This window comes from Electrona antarctica (assembly GCF_951216825.1).
Source record: "Electrona antarctica genome assembly, chromosome: 10".
Taxonomy (NCBI): Eukaryota; Metazoa; Chordata; class Actinopteri; order Myctophiformes; family Myctophidae; genus Electrona; species Electrona antarctica.
The window spans coordinates 42,651,331-42,666,706 of NC_136791.1; the positions used below are offsets into that span (position 1 = coordinate 42,651,331).

General features: G+C 43.5%; 1 protein-coding gene across 1 annotated transcript in view; it reads right to left on the minus strand.

Moving 5' to 3' along the window:
* Window positions 1-1,268: 1,268 nt before the first annotated feature.
* The window catches only part of plekhh2 (pleckstrin homology domain containing, family H (with MyTH4 domain) member 2), a 62,031-nt gene continuing 47,923 nt past the window's right edge, over window positions 1,269-15,376 (minus strand). The window contains exons 18-30 of the mRNA XM_079511531.1: window positions 15,124-15,232; window positions 14,024-14,136; window positions 13,412-13,591; window positions 12,019-12,116; window positions 8,911-9,088; window positions 8,362-8,517; window positions 7,758-7,855; window positions 6,377-6,518; window positions 5,592-5,728; window positions 5,026-5,155; window positions 4,135-4,221; window positions 3,070-3,228; window positions 1,269-2,637 (exon numbers count right to left, since the gene is read on the minus strand). Coding sequence (XP_079367657.1) covers window positions 2,452-2,637; window positions 3,070-3,228; window positions 4,135-4,221; window positions 5,026-5,155; window positions 5,592-5,728; window positions 6,377-6,518; window positions 7,758-7,855; window positions 8,362-8,517; window positions 8,911-9,088; window positions 12,019-12,116; window positions 13,412-13,591; window positions 14,024-14,136; window positions 15,124-15,232 — 1,773 coding nt within the window. The 3' untranslated portion in view covers window positions 1,269-2,451. The remainder of the gene's footprint in view (window positions 2,638-3,069; window positions 3,229-4,134; window positions 4,222-5,025; window positions 5,156-5,591; window positions 5,729-6,376; window positions 6,519-7,757; window positions 7,856-8,361; window positions 8,518-8,910; window positions 9,089-12,018; window positions 12,117-13,411; window positions 13,592-14,023; window positions 14,137-15,123; window positions 15,233-15,376) is intronic.

Consider the following 15,376-nt stretch of genomic DNA (forward strand, 5'->3'; position numbering starts at 1 on the left):
GTGATTTTTGAAGGGCACCAGCCCCTCCAACGCAGCCGCCTGGCTTTGTGTGTGCCCCCGTGGTGTCATGTGGCAGCCAGGTCTATGGACATTTTACGTCTGCTTGAAGTATACCCCCTGTGACCTCATGTGGCAGCCAGGTCTATGGACATTTTACGTCTGCTTGAAGTATACCCCCTGTGACCTCATGTGGCAGCCAGGTCTATGGACATTTTACGTCTGCTTGAAGTATGCCCCCTGTGACCTCATGTGGCAGCCAGGTCTATGGACATTTTACGTCTGCTTGAAGTATGCCCCCTGTGACCTCATGTGGCAGCCAGGTCTATGGACATTTTACGTCTGCTTGAAGTATGCCCCCTGTGACCTCATGTGGCAGCCAAGTCTATGGAATTTTTACGTTTGCTTTTGTGCATGCCCCCTGTGACATCATGTTTGTGCGCTGCCCCCAAAGGCGCCCGTCACTTCACACGAGTGTGATTTTTAACCCATTTTGACCTGAGATCAAAATGGGTTGGCGCGCTATGAGCTTATAGATTTGCTATTTTTCAACAGCTAAAGCATAACATAACGCTAACACCAAAATGGGTTAATATAGGACAGAGTGTAGAGACAGGAAACAGGAGGTCAGGAAGAACGGATAGGTATGAGAGCTGACGAGAGTAGCATTCAAACTCGTATCCTCACCACTCGCAACTAGATGTGTTTCAGTGCAAATACCTGGCTGTGTTGGTACAATTTAGGCATTTAGCATTTACCATGTTTCACCCTTCCTGTTTACATCTCCAATGGTACTGCCATTGTCAGCTCCATTATGAATGATAGCCAGGATTAACAATTCCATGGTGGAGGGCTTTGTGGGACAATGACAACAACCGTCAACCACCGTAATACTTTTTAATACTGTTAATTGCGACCACAATTCGCAGTTAACTATGAAAAATCGTGCATATCCCATCACGTGATGTCATCGATATTAAGCCTATATGGAGATCCCTGATGTCCTCAATATTGGCCAGCAACTCTACATCTCACCTCAAACCCTTAGATCTCCATATATGGAGCTGACCTGTTCTGCCGTTTGTCAGAACATTGTCAACATTGACGTGGCTATTTTGAGTGGTCAACACCTCCAGGTCTTAAGTTAAGTCATAAGACCTGGTACTTAAGACACGCAAAAATAGGGCCCTGCAGTCTCTTATAATTTCATCCACTGAGGATTGAAAATACGAATTCACATTTTATATAGTACATGTGTTTTTATACTTTTATTAAGGCACAGTGAGGAAATGTTTTTCAACTTCTGTTAATCTAGTTACGTCATTAACGGTAAACAAAGCGTTCATGCATTCTGCCTTCAGTCGCCATCATCATCATCACTGCCGTCATCATAATAAAATAATAAGCATTTCTTCACTCTGCTTCATATGCTGGGTCCCATATGGGAAAGAATGAACAACAAGAAATCCCCTCTCTGTTAATAAATACTGACTGTCTCTTTACTAAAAATGCATGACTCACATGTATGGCGCTTGAAAAAAAAAAAAAAGCAGAATCAAAAGATACTCGACAGAAAGAAATTCAACCTCCCACACCCAGCACAGATTAAACTGAGTCTGTGTGTAACACACATACGTTACACACACACACGCACGCACGCACACGCACACTCACACACAGAGTATATAAAGAAGGACATTGTCCTGACTCCTGAAGCAGTTTTTGCTACTGTTGTACCGTTATAAAACCAGTATATAGGCTTCACTTAAAGGGACACTTCACCCTTTTTGCAAAAAAATATGTTAATGACGTTTAGAAGCTTTAGAACACTTTCCTGGGGGTCTTTATGTGTGTAATATGTGGTTTTAGATATTTTAGATTGTAGCAGTGAGCCCGGTGTCTCTGATGTCATGGACACTGGGCTCACTTCCTTCCTGGACTACATGTTGTCTCAGTAAGACAGCCCTACCCCTATACACAAGGAGGAGCAGTGCACCAAAGAATTATGGGAATTGTAGTCCAGGAAGGAAGTGAGGCCAGTGTCCATGACATCAGAGACACCGGGCTCACTGCTATAATCTAAAATATCTAAAACCACTAGTACACACATAAAGACCCCCAGGAAAGCGTTCGAAAGCTTCTAAACGTCAGTAACATATATTTTTTTGCAAAAAGGGTGAAGTGTCCCTTTAAACTTCTCTTCTCAGGCATGGTATTTGATTCCACATGCCCGGATATAAATTCCGGAGCATTCATTGAGCTCAGCTGGGCTCATTTTTACACTCAAGATTTTACACTCTGGGATGTTACTTAAGAGTGTAAGTAAATATCACTCATATCCCTCAAAGACAGAGCTTAATTTCCCCCATAGTCTGTGCTCTGTATAGGTCAATTAAGCATAATGCTATATGGTGCTATAGCACAGCATAGTTCTAGCTCACTACGATCCGGCGTTCACAGCAGTGTAGGTGTCTTGCTAGGCCTGCCCACAGCGGGCGGTGATTTGCTCCTCATTTCTTTGCTCTTCAGATTGATAGGTTGAGCCACCATCAGGGCGGGGGCAGAGAGGTGGTGGGCGGCGGCCTTCTGTTGATGGGCACTGTTGATGTAACTGGAGATGAGGAGGGTTATCTCCCTGATCTGTCAATCGAACAAAACAGTGTTTTTTTAGTGTCTGAATTATGTGCGTGTGTGTCTGTATGCTGCATGTGTACGTTTTAGGTCTACTACCACGTATTAAAAAATGCTTTCTTTGTCATTGAAGTGATAGAAAGAGAATAATGAACTAATGAACTAATTTTAACGATTTTTCAAATATAGCAGACCTACAAGTTCATAGCGCGGCACTCGGTGCCGCGCTATGAGCTTGTAGATCTGCTATTTTTCAATAGCTAAATTATAACAATGTATGTAACACCAAAAGGGGTTCCCGCTCAAAATGGGTTAACTGTCAATGGAGCACCAGAAAAGTGTGTTTACTGCATCAGTAAAACACACTGTCCGGGTGATCCGACATTTGTTAATTAACATTTTAATCTATAGTTTGATAAAATGTCTGGCACTCTCACCAACCTTTGAGGCGGCCATGGCAAAAAGATGCTTCTCCGTGGGCTTGTCTTTGGCAGTGTTTGAACCAATGCTCTGGCCCACCAGGGCCACCACCAGCATGAAGTCCTGCTTGCAGCCACCGAACGTCATCAGGTTCTTGTAGGGGTGGGACACCAGCGGCTTCTGAACAGACAACATGACTTGATGAATGAATGAATGTAACGGCCCAATACTAGCCGATTCGACCGGAAATCAACCGATAATTCCCAGTAGGTTACTTATTACACCGATCTTATCTAGCCGATCGGCTCGTCTGGAGCCTACTGGCTGCGATTGGCGTTGATGACACGTTAACCGGTCTTATCGGTCTATTCAGGTCTACTGAGCCTACTGAAAATGACAAGCCTCCTCATACCCTCCCCTAAACTTAACCGCAAGCATGTCGCAGCGCGGTCCTAATATTAACGCATGTTCGCCAACCTTAATCCTGTCGTTTTGGTCTACTGCCTACTAAAAACGACAAGCCTCCTCATAACCTCCCCTAAACTTAACCGCAAGCATGTCGCAGCGCGGTCCTAATATTGACGCATGTTCGCCAACCTTAATCCTGTCGTTTTTTTTTTCTCAGTCGGCAGGCATGCCCATACTCGTCCGAAAAAGTCGTGCTGATCCTAACTGATAACTGCGGTCTTGTCCATTGATACCAGTTGAAACGGGTGCCAATACACAGTCATCTGGAATGTTCGAGGCAGACTGCTTCTATGACTTATAAACACAGCATGTCCAGTGTTCATTAGTTTTAGTCCTTATCTAGTCATCTGAAATTGTTTAGTTTTAGTCGATTAAATAGTCAACGAAATTAAACACTGGCAGGACACCTGAACATGGACACTGATGTTTAATGTATTCTTCCTATACAAAAGAAAGCTCACAACACTACAAGCAACTACATCTACAGCAACAGCTTGTAGATCTTCTATTTTTGACGTGCGCACCGGTATACAATGAAGTATAAATCAAGCTTGAGACAGGAGGAGTCTATGAGGAGGCAGAGACTGAGGTAAAGTATATATATAATATAGTACTCACAATAGAATTGTGCTCCAGGACGCTTATACCGTTTTCATGGACTGCCAGCCACAGATGTACACCCTGCTCTGGAGAGGGTGTGATGGACTAACCGACCACACACACACAGAGAGAGAGAGAGAGAGAGAGAGAGAGAACAAGAGAGAGACATTGTTTACTATGATATGAAATTGATGTTACCACCAATACATATTGGCATTCTATTCTATATTAGCTGTTTGGTTTAAGGAGGTATGTAAATGACTGTATTAAACTATTATCATTTGTAGTTATTAATTTGACAAAGCAGGTATACACGTAACACCCCCCTTGTTTATCTTTGTGAAGTTGATAAATTAAACAGCTTTTTGAGAAAGCCCCCCCCCTCTCTCGCACGGACGCACACAGATGGACACAAACATACCTGGTACACACATGCATAGATATATATAAACACTAGATGGCTCAAGGCGGAGTTTCTGACGTCGTTCACCCGGCAGCCATCTTACTTCGGGGCTACAGTACAGTATGTTCAATGGCAGCTCAAACAGAAACAGTCATAACTCGCTCAAATCTTGACGGATTTACAAACGGGTTGGTTTATTACAAACGTTGTCAACGTGGCTATGATTCAGGACGCTTATCGGCTTAATTTATGTTTTTTATATGAACGTCGTATAAAATCATATACGTATGCGGACGTCTCTGACGTTTATAACAAACCAAACCGTTTGAAAATCGGTTGAAAATTGAGCAAGTTATGGTCATTTAAGAGTACATGCCCCATAGACACAATGTTATGTGTCCCGAGGTAAGATGGCCGCCACGTAACGACGTCGCTCTCCATTGGCCAACATTTTGGGTGAGCTATCTAGAGTTTATATATATCTATGCACACATGCACATGCTCACCTCGGCTTCGAATAGTTTGGCACCAAAGAAGGGCCACTTCCTGGCTACGGTCAGGTAGATCCTGACACACTCTGATGAACTCCGACCCCTGAGGGAGGCCCAACGCGCAGACAGACGCTGGAGCAGTTGCCTGGGGTGTGCGCGCGTGTGTGTGTGTGTGTGCGTGCGTGCGTGCGTGAAAGAAAGAAAAGAGAGCACCGTTATTAAAAACATCAACTTCAAAGTGTACTCTATTTTCCTTTCGGCACTTATTCCGTGCAGTGGTTAAAAGATATAACACGTACAACATACACAAAAACCTATTATGGGATTCATGGCCATTTCAACCCATTTTGGGCAGGAACCCCTTTTGGTGTTAGCATTATGTTATGCTTTAGCTATTGAAAAATAGCAGATCTACAAGCTCATAGCGCGCCACCGAGTGGCGTGCTACGAGCTTGTAGGTCTGCTATTTTTGAAAAATCGAAGAACGACTGACATAGAAACAGAAAACTGTCAGGATGTAGAAGACATTTTTAGAATCTGATCTCAGGTCAAAATGGGTTAAAATAAAACAAAACATATACCTGAGTTGATCCTCTGATGCAGACTTGCGGTAGTGTCTGGGATAGAACCTCTCCAGAACCTGTTTAAGGGTCTGGCTGGACTTGGTCTGGGCCAATCCAGGAGCAGAGAACGGCCGCTCGAAATCTCCAAACTCTACCTGAACGCAGAGATAAAAAAGGACTTTTATTCCTGACCATCGGATCCTGTTGGGTTCCAAGAACAGCGATGTCGTCACTGTATTTGGTTATTCAAAGTACAGTATTATAGCCTTACAAGTGACACCCTTTAGTTGCATGATCATTCAATGTAATAAAAAAAATCACACCCGTGTGAACTGAGCAGTGCAACTCCCCCCCCCCACCCCCCCCTCTGTCTCTCTCTCTCTCTCTCTGTCTCTCATTAGCAGGCAACAGTGCAGCACTATCTCTCTCTCTCTGTTTCTGGCACAACAGCGCCACTTTTGCCCCTACTGCTACTCATAGTCACATAGTCACATAGGTTAACACAGACATTGCTGTTCCTTGGAGTGGTTGCACCACTCAAAAAAGAATAAGAAAACACAGCATGTGTCGCAAATGATTGTGGTCCAATGTCATATTTTATTGTATCATAGACATGCTAAATAATTACTCTGATAGAGAAGTGCCCTTTGAGCTACACGGGGGAAAAGGAAACCCTACCCAGCATGCACCATAATGTCACACAGAGAAATTAATCCTGTGTGCCTGAGAGTGTCAACACCACGCTCTCTCCACCCAGTGGTCAGAGCAGAATTTGGACGAGTCTTTGTTCATGGGATACAGACCTGTGCCAGCAGGGCTGCCATCTCCAGTGCCAGCTCTTTGTTTACGGGGAAATGACCCGCCACGATGGCCTCGTTGGTCTGGTAGCCTAGCAGCAGCCTCTCCCTCTCTGACTCCCCCCTCACCTGGAGAGAGAAGTACAGCCTGTGGGCACAGAAAGACGGGACAGGAGGGGAGGGATGGATGGAAGAATTATTACGTAACTGATGAGAGGAGGGGGGGGGGGGACAAGTAATGAAAATACCATTGATGTGGCGTGTGTCAGAGGAGGGCTCCCCCTACACCCGCTTTCGAATGCTATCAACCCATAATCACAAGTAGGTTACTCATCAAGGCCATGTAATGGAGCAAGTCGGCTCATTAACCCATTTAGGCCCGCCGCCCGACGTCGAAATTTAAAAAAATGTTTTCTGAAATACCTCATGTTTCTGTATCAGTGGTGCTCAATATTTCATGTCAAGGACCCCAAAAATGATATGTAATTGGCCACCGACCCCCATCTGAAAATATGTTATTCCAGGAACCCCCCAGAAGCAAAGATTTGAGTTAAAAACGTTGGCTCTGAAAGAAAGATTTTTTGGCCTCTCCTTCTGCAATGTACTCCTTGTTGATTCGCTCGAGCGCGCAGCACACTGCCGTTCACGTTCTTGTTTGCGGCTCTAAAAGAATGGCTCCTATCTCCTAGGGAACTCTCCTTGGTTTTGACCAGATGGGCAATATGTTCTGTCTTCATTTCTGACTTCAACAAGCCTCTCGTTTGGAATATGAACCCTTCTAGAGAGACTTTAGTGTGACCAGCGCGAGGTAAGAATGGAAGATTATGTCTCCTGGTTTTGGGGGGAACGGAAGGGGGGGCTTTTCAGAGTAAAATCTGACATATCTGCTGGCACTCTAGCGCCTATATTTTGAAATATGCTGGCGCATCCGTTGTGTTAAATGGGCGGGCTTGATAAGTAACTACTAGTTGACATGGCTTAACCCATTTTGACCTGGGAACGATTCTACAAATGTCTTCTAAATTATGACAGTTTTCTGAAAAACCTCATGTTTCTATGTCAGTGGCGCTCAACAATTTCATGTCAAGGACCCCCAGAATGATCTGTATTTGGCCGCCGACCCCCATCTGAAAATATGTTGTTCCAGGGACCTCCCAGAAGCAAAGATATGAGTTAAAAACGTAAAAAATATATATTCCAAATTTGCGCCACATTTTCACGATTTTTCAAAAAATAGCAGACCTACAAGCTCTAGCAGACCTACAAGACCTATGAGCTTGTAGATCTGCTATTTTTCAATAGCTAAATTATAGCATAATGTTTAAAACACCAAAAGGGGTTCCCGCCCAAAATGGGTTAAATAACACTCCAATCTGCCACCCTCTACCTGTTCTGGTAGGTCAGTCGGACGGTCCTCGTATGCTCAGACTTGCCCGTCTGCTGTTCCTTAGAAGCTTGCTCCCACTTGGAAATGATGTCACAGATCTGTGTGGATGACACACGCATAAAACAAAACAAGGAAGTGGTGTTCAGCGTTCACTGCATGCTGGGAATTCATAAAACAGAGAAAGCGTGATGTACGTAAGTGCATGTCCTGTGAAAAAAAGTTAGTTTAACTCTGAGAATGTACATTAATCATCATCATCATCATCATCATCATCATCATCATCATACTATAATCATCATATCATACTATAATTCAGTCAATGTCTGTCTGAATGTGTGTCTGTCTGTCAGAAACACCGCCGTATCTCCTCACCGCCTGCACCAACCGCTCCCACTTTTCACACAGGCATTGACCATAATAATATGGAGGTCTTAACGAAGCCCTTTTTTCCAATTTAACAAATTATAAATTAATAATGAATTTATTAGTGAGGGGGGGGGGGGGGAATATCTCACAACGGGTAAGGGCTAGTATAATGAAATTGACCCGTAACGGTCCATTTGGTTTACATCGGTACGCTACTGTATCAGGGTTACAAATGTACCTTGATGCGTCCCTGCAGGCAGTGTTCCAGATCGCGTCCCGTTGGGTCGTCGGTGTACAAACTGAATCCTGATTGGCCGGTTTTCCTTATGCCGGTGTCCTGGTTGAGACGACACTGGAACTCCTCCACTGTGGTGGAGGCATCAAAGCTCACCACCTGTGGAAAGACAATCAATAATTGGGGGGGGGGGGGGGGGGGGGATTTGATAAATTCCAAAAACCCAAAGACACCCAAGGACCAAAACAGGACATCATTCCACATAAATACATAAATATGTAAGATAAACAGTAAATAACCTGTGTTAATTTAGCCGTTTGTAACTCTGAGAGCTGCAGCAATGACAGTGTACCTGTACTGTACTGTACTGTACTGTACTGTACTGTACTAACAACATATTTTCAGTCGGCGGCAAAATACATATATTTTCGGGGGTCCTTGACATGAAATAGTCTGAGAATCACTGACATAGAAACATGAGGTTTTTCAGAAAACTGTCAGGATTTAGAAGACATTTGTAGAATCGTCATCAGGTCTAAATGGGTTAATGACCTGGTAGGTGTTATTGAGGAAGTGCACGGGCACACTGAACGGCAGAGAGTGGTGGCAGGGGTTCCTCAGCAGAATGGACAGGATCTCCATACGGGACGTCCTGGCCTGGCGCTCCCCTTTCTGCTGCGTCCTCTCCAGCGAGCGCTGGCAGTAGATGGCGTACTTCCCCACCTCTGTCCTGAATGGCAGCGAGGAGGAGAGCCATGGCACACACAGGTCATGTCACGTCACGTCATCTTTTCCCTTTCTTAAAGGACCACTTCACCACTTTTCAACATCTCTTCATATAATTGGTCCTCACTAATGTTCATGATAAAACACCACAATTTTTTCCTACTCAGTCTGTGTCTCATAGGAGGGCTTTGGGAAGTTCGGACACCCGTCCACCAGTGACATCATCATTAGGCAGTTTATTTTTTAAACAAGATTTGTTTTAAAATATATTTAGATTTTTATTATCGTGAGAACGATGGCTTCAACTTTTGCATTGCAACTGTTCAGGAAAAGAAAGCCTGCCGTTTCTATTAGCTTGGATTCACCATCGATGATGTCACTGGTGGACGGGTTTCTGAACTGCCCACAGCCTTCCTATGAGACACAGACTGAGTAGGAAAGAATTGTGGTATTTTATCGTGAACATTAGTTAGGACCAATTATAGGAAGAGAAGTTGAAAAGTGGTGAAGTGGTCCTTTAACAACAAACATACTGTACATACACTCTCCTAACCCCCGTCCCCCTCTTCCTCAGGGCATTATCTCACAGTGGTGGAAAGTAACTAAGTACTTTTACTTAAGTACTGTACTTAAGTACAATTTTGAGGTATTTGTACTTTACTTGAGTACTTCCAATTTCCAGTACTTTTACTTCTACTCCACTACATATCAGAGCCAATTTTTTTACTTTTACTTCACTACAATTATTTGAAAACTTTAGTTACTAGTTACTTTGGCGATTTAAATTTTGATTAGAAAACAATACATGAACCACTTCAACCCTATACATTTCGGCCATTTGAAAATAGCCGATCTACAAGCTCACAATGCGTCGCAACGCGGTGCATTGTGAGCTTGTAGATCTGCTATTTTCAAAAGATTGTGTACACAGTTTGAACTTGTGAAATGGGACATTCTGCAATATGAATACTTTTTACTTTTAGTACTTTAAGTACATTTTGATGGCGATACTTTTGTACTTTTACTCAATTCCGTACTTTTACTTGTAACGAAGTAGTTCTAAATTGCAGTATTGGTACTTTTACTTAAGTAAAACAATTGAGTACTTTTTCCACCAATGTTATCTCATCAGGGTGCTATAAATGTCTATCTACGTCAGGGGTGACCACACTTTTTGGACTTGCGAGCTACTTGGAAAAATGACCAGCTCAACAAGATTACACCAAAAACGTATTATCATGAAAGTTGTTTCAAAATGTTCCTCTTGAGGAATAAACGGGAGGAAATGGAATTGGTAGGTTTTTTTATATATATATATATAACTTTATAATGCTACATGCTATAATGTCTGTACTATTACATTGTGGGTTTGAGCTGACAGGCCCTTTGCGATGCATGTCAATCAATCAAGTGGCACCTTAATTCAAGTGGCAGCTAGATGCCAAAGAATATACATTACTGTATATTTATTTTATTATTATATTTTTAGGGTCATGTGATCTACCTCCACAGCCTTTGTGATCTACTGGTAGATCATGATCTACCTTTTGTTTTGCCTTGTCTTTATTTAATATTTTTTATAGAGGGACAGACAGTAGGCCGACAGGAAATGGGGGAGAGAGACGGGGGAGTGACATACAGTGGGGGCCGTCGGGACCGGGAGTCGAGCCCGCGGCACACTACCAGACTTGGGCTACCGGCCAAGGTGCCTGGACCGCTGAGCCACGGCCCAGGCCGATCATGATCTACCTTTTGGGGCACCCCTGAATTCTACGTCCTCTAAGTAGACTTAGAAATAAAACTAGTGTTGACTAATCATTATAAGTGGCTCTTATTTTGAAGAGGAAGAGGAAGTCTGTTTTGGTTGTAGCCAAGCTGCCATGACAACTTGTTATGATGCTGGAAAGTCTAACCAAAGTAATAAACACGAACCCAGTGGATTAAACACAAGCTTATAGCCAATGTTCATATATTTACCATATGAAAACCATGCATCTACTTAAACAATGTACACACTTTGGAAGTACATGGATCCTCCACGGCATTAGGTGAGTAGTTCATTGTACTAGTCCTTACCCTTACCCGGTTCTGAATATATGAACAGAAAATGATGTTCAGTGTGGGTAATCTATCTAATAATTTAGCGATCGCTCGCCCGCTGTCTATTTTGCGATTTAGCGGGCGAAACAACTCAAGTTACGTGGAAAAGTGTGTCCCAGTATTAATCTGTGTCCGTCCCAACATGCATTTCACTGGTGACCCGGAAGCCGTCCCAACATGCATTTCACTGGTGACCCGGAAGTGGACAGACAGACAGCGACGAGCAAAATAGACAGCGGGCGAGCGATCGCTAAATTATTAGATACCGGTAGATAAGTCTCATGCTGGCTCACACTGGTAAAATCATCAACGACAAGCTGCCCCAAAAAAACATTAACAGGTAGGTAGGCTACAGTACAGTACTGTTAGTGTCACTGCCTGCAAGAATGTGATGTTAGCATGCCCTTAAATAGTAGTATAGTGATAGTATAGTGAGTACTTGTAACTGTCAATTCTTATAAACATTTCAGTTTGTCGAAGTGGGCCAGCCGTGCAATGTGGTGCTGATCACTCTCAAATAGTTTAAATTTGCGTGAGAGAAAACTGCAGTAGCCGAGGCTTGTAAGATGTGTGGATGTGTTTTAAAGCGATGTAAGGTCAAGCTTTGATCGGTTATTATATTGCTTATTGATCGTGTGCTGCACATGGACAGAAGTGACATTATGCATCCACATTATGAGGGCTTAGGCATACATAATATTTAGCCCAAACATTTAGACTCTCGTAGAGGTTTTTTCAAATCAAATAATAGTATGACTAAATTAAAAATGAAAGAAACAATATGCTGATATTACAATATAGTAATGAAACAATGCAAACTTGCTGTATGCTCACCTGGAGTCTCCGTGCCTTTTGAGGTGTCCCTGCAGCAGCCATAAGAAGGGGTGCTGGGGGAGGAACAGCCCCACGCACAAGGCCAGGAACTGCCAGCCCTACAGGTCCAAAGTCAGTGGCGTGCACAGACATTTAGAGGGGCAGGTGCTCAAGTTAAAAAAGGGCACCTTGTGCAGCGCGTGGAACCGGCCGGTTGCCTTAATCCATTGTGGGCGGGAACCCCTTTTGGTGTTAGCATTATGTTATGCTTTAGCTATTGAAAAATAGCAGATCTACAAGCTCATAGCGCGCCACCGAGTGGCGCGCTATGAGCTAAAAAACAAACAAAAAAAAACAATGTTTTTTTTCCCCTTTTTTTTCAAAAGGGCACATTGCCAAAAGGGCAGGGGGTGCTCTAGCACCCCTAGTGTCTATCTGTGCACGCCACTGTCCAAAGTCAACAGACACACACCGCTGATTAGGGATGGAACTCGTTACTTTTTATTGATAACGATCACCTTATCGATCAGGCTTATCGAGCCGGGTCCTTATCGAGCCCACTATTTTGTATTATTTTGTGGAAAGATGGGAGATAATTAATTCTGAACAGAACCAGTATATTTTACTATGGCCTTCAACTACAGTACTTTTCTAACAAACGGAAGGCAATTGACTGGTACAACTGGTATAATAACTGTGCTGGTTGGCAGGTATCAATACACTTTTAGATGTGTTTGTGCCAGCGTGGGCAATTATCTTGATCGCCTCTTGTCTTGATTGTTTAAACATGATGTCATGGGCTGCTATGCTTGATAACAGGCTTGATAAGCCCAAAGCTTATTGATAGCGGGTACTCAATAAGCTTGTTTTCTGGTATCGGTTATCGAGCTCCATCCCTACCGCTGATTCACTTCTGTATTGACCGTATTAGGCAGCCATACCTCTATAGAAAATAAATGTGAATTAGTCTATAAAGTTAACCCATTTTGACCTGAGATCAGATTCTAAAAATGTCTTCTACATCCTGACAGTTTTCTGAAAAAGCTATGTTTCTATGTCAGTCGTTCTTCGATTTTTCAAAAATAGCAGACCTACAAGCTTGTAGATTTTTTCAATAGCTAAAGCATAACATAATGCTAACACCAAAAGGGGTTCCCGCCCAAAATGGGTTTGTCAAAGTAAGTTCAGTGTGCAATGACTACTAGCTGTAAGTCATTAATGTCCATGTTTCTATATGAGAGTCCAGCTATGCGCGCGTTTACTTTTGTATTTCTATAGGGCCGTAACAAGACTGCTAATATATGAAATAAACTACTCCTGCTCAAATGACAGAGAAGCTCCATGCAATGCTGCCATGCCATAATAATAACACGTAGTAGTCTGTCTGTTGCCACCTAGGGGTGGAAGTGTGTACCTGCAGGGGCCCAGGCTGCCCTTGGGGCTGCCTCTTGCGTGTCTGTTTGATGAGCTGGCAGAAGAACTCGTTCTGGAGCTCGGGGTGGGTCAGGCACACCTGCAAGGCACTCTGGGCCAGGGACACGTGGTAGTCGATGGCCGGAGCGTCGATGGCCACGTTTATGAAGAGCTGACACGTCTGCAGAGAGAGATGATGACAGGCAGGCGGCGGGACGGAGATTAATACAAAGGGAGGTAACGTTGCTGACGGTTTTCTGTTGTATATGTTTCTATGTCAGTGGTTCTCAAACAGTTTCATGTCAAGGACCCCAGAAATGTTATAAAATTGCCGACCCCCATCTGAAAATATGTTGTTCCACAGTTCCAGGGACTCCCCAGAAGCAAAGATTTGAGTTAAAAATGTTCGCTCGGAAAGAATATATATTCAGAATTTGTGCCACATTTTCACGATTTTTCAAAAATAGCAGACCTACAAGCTCGTAGCGCGCCACTCGGTGGCGCGCTACGAGCTTGTAGATCTGCTATTTTTCAATAGCTAAATTATAACATAATGTTTAAAACACCAAAGGACTGATGTCATGCAATGGGTGGTCACATTGAATTAAGACACCTTGAAGAGTTTCACAGCCTCCGTCTGCAGGGCCTGTGAGGGCAACGTGGTGAGAGGGGAGGACAGAGCATCTTTACTGAAGCACAGCACTGGATGCCTCCAGATCTGAGAGTCTGTGAGAGAGAGGGAGAGAAGAAATCTGTAAAGAATCTAATTTGCTAGCCTGAAAAATGTTCGCTCTGAAAGAATATATATTCAAAGATTTGTGCCGCTTTTTTATGATTTTTCAAGAATAGCAGACCTACAAGCTCGTAGCGCACCACTCGGTGGCGCGCTATGAGCTTGGAGATCTGCTATTTTTCAATAGCTAAAGTAGAACATAATGCTTAGTTAAAACACCAAAAGGGGTTCCCGGCTTCCCGCCCAGAATGGGTTAAGAATCGGCGTAAAATGTCGGGGAAAAAAATACATATTTACTAGTCTCCTGTTAGAATGCCCCTGCCCTGACCCCCTGTCCAAAAATCACGAAAATCGCTAAAACCAAAGAAAGCAGTAAATGAAAAAAAAACAAAAAACAACAACACTCAACTTTTACTTTCTCTAATAAGAACCTAGAACAAAAAGTTGAAAAAAGTTGTCCTTTAGGCAACTATTTGTGTTTCATTGAAATGATTGTTTGTGGCCTGGGCCATGGCTCAGCGGTCCAGGCACCTTGGCTGGTAATCCAGTCTGGCAGTGTGCCGCGGGTTCGACTCCCGATCCCGACGGCCTTCACTGCATGTCATCCCCCCCATCTCTCTCCCCATTTCCTGTCAGCCTACTGTCTGTCCCTCCATAAAAAATATAAAATAAAGGCGAAAGCCACAAAAAAAACATTTAAAGAAATGATTGTTAGTATTACTGTAAGACAGACGGACAGGGGTGCAGTACTTAGTTTAGACAGTTTTTGGTTTAGACTAGTCATTGGTTAGACCAGTCATTAGTCCTACAACTACAACCTATCTCAAACCCTCACCCTAAACCTAACCTCCCACGGGGCAGCACACCTAAACCTATAACCTTAACCCATGTCTAACCAATGACTATAGTCTAAACTAAGTATGAACCCCACGGACAGACGGAGAGGGGGGGGGGGGGTTATCTTTCCAATGGATACTCACTTGGCTCCCCGTCCAGTTGAAACAGTTTTCCCACCAGTCGTTCAAACTCTGTACCGACTTTCCCCACCGTGGTGCCCGCTGCCACAGCTAGATGGTACAGCCAGGACTCCTACAGACCCATCAGGATGGGAGGGTCAAATGAAAAGCTCACACAATTAGTAACTTGTGGGTCCATTTGGTTACATTTCTGATGATTTTTTAAATCTAGCTATATGTACTACAAGTGTGCATCGTGTCATAATTGACAGTAGGT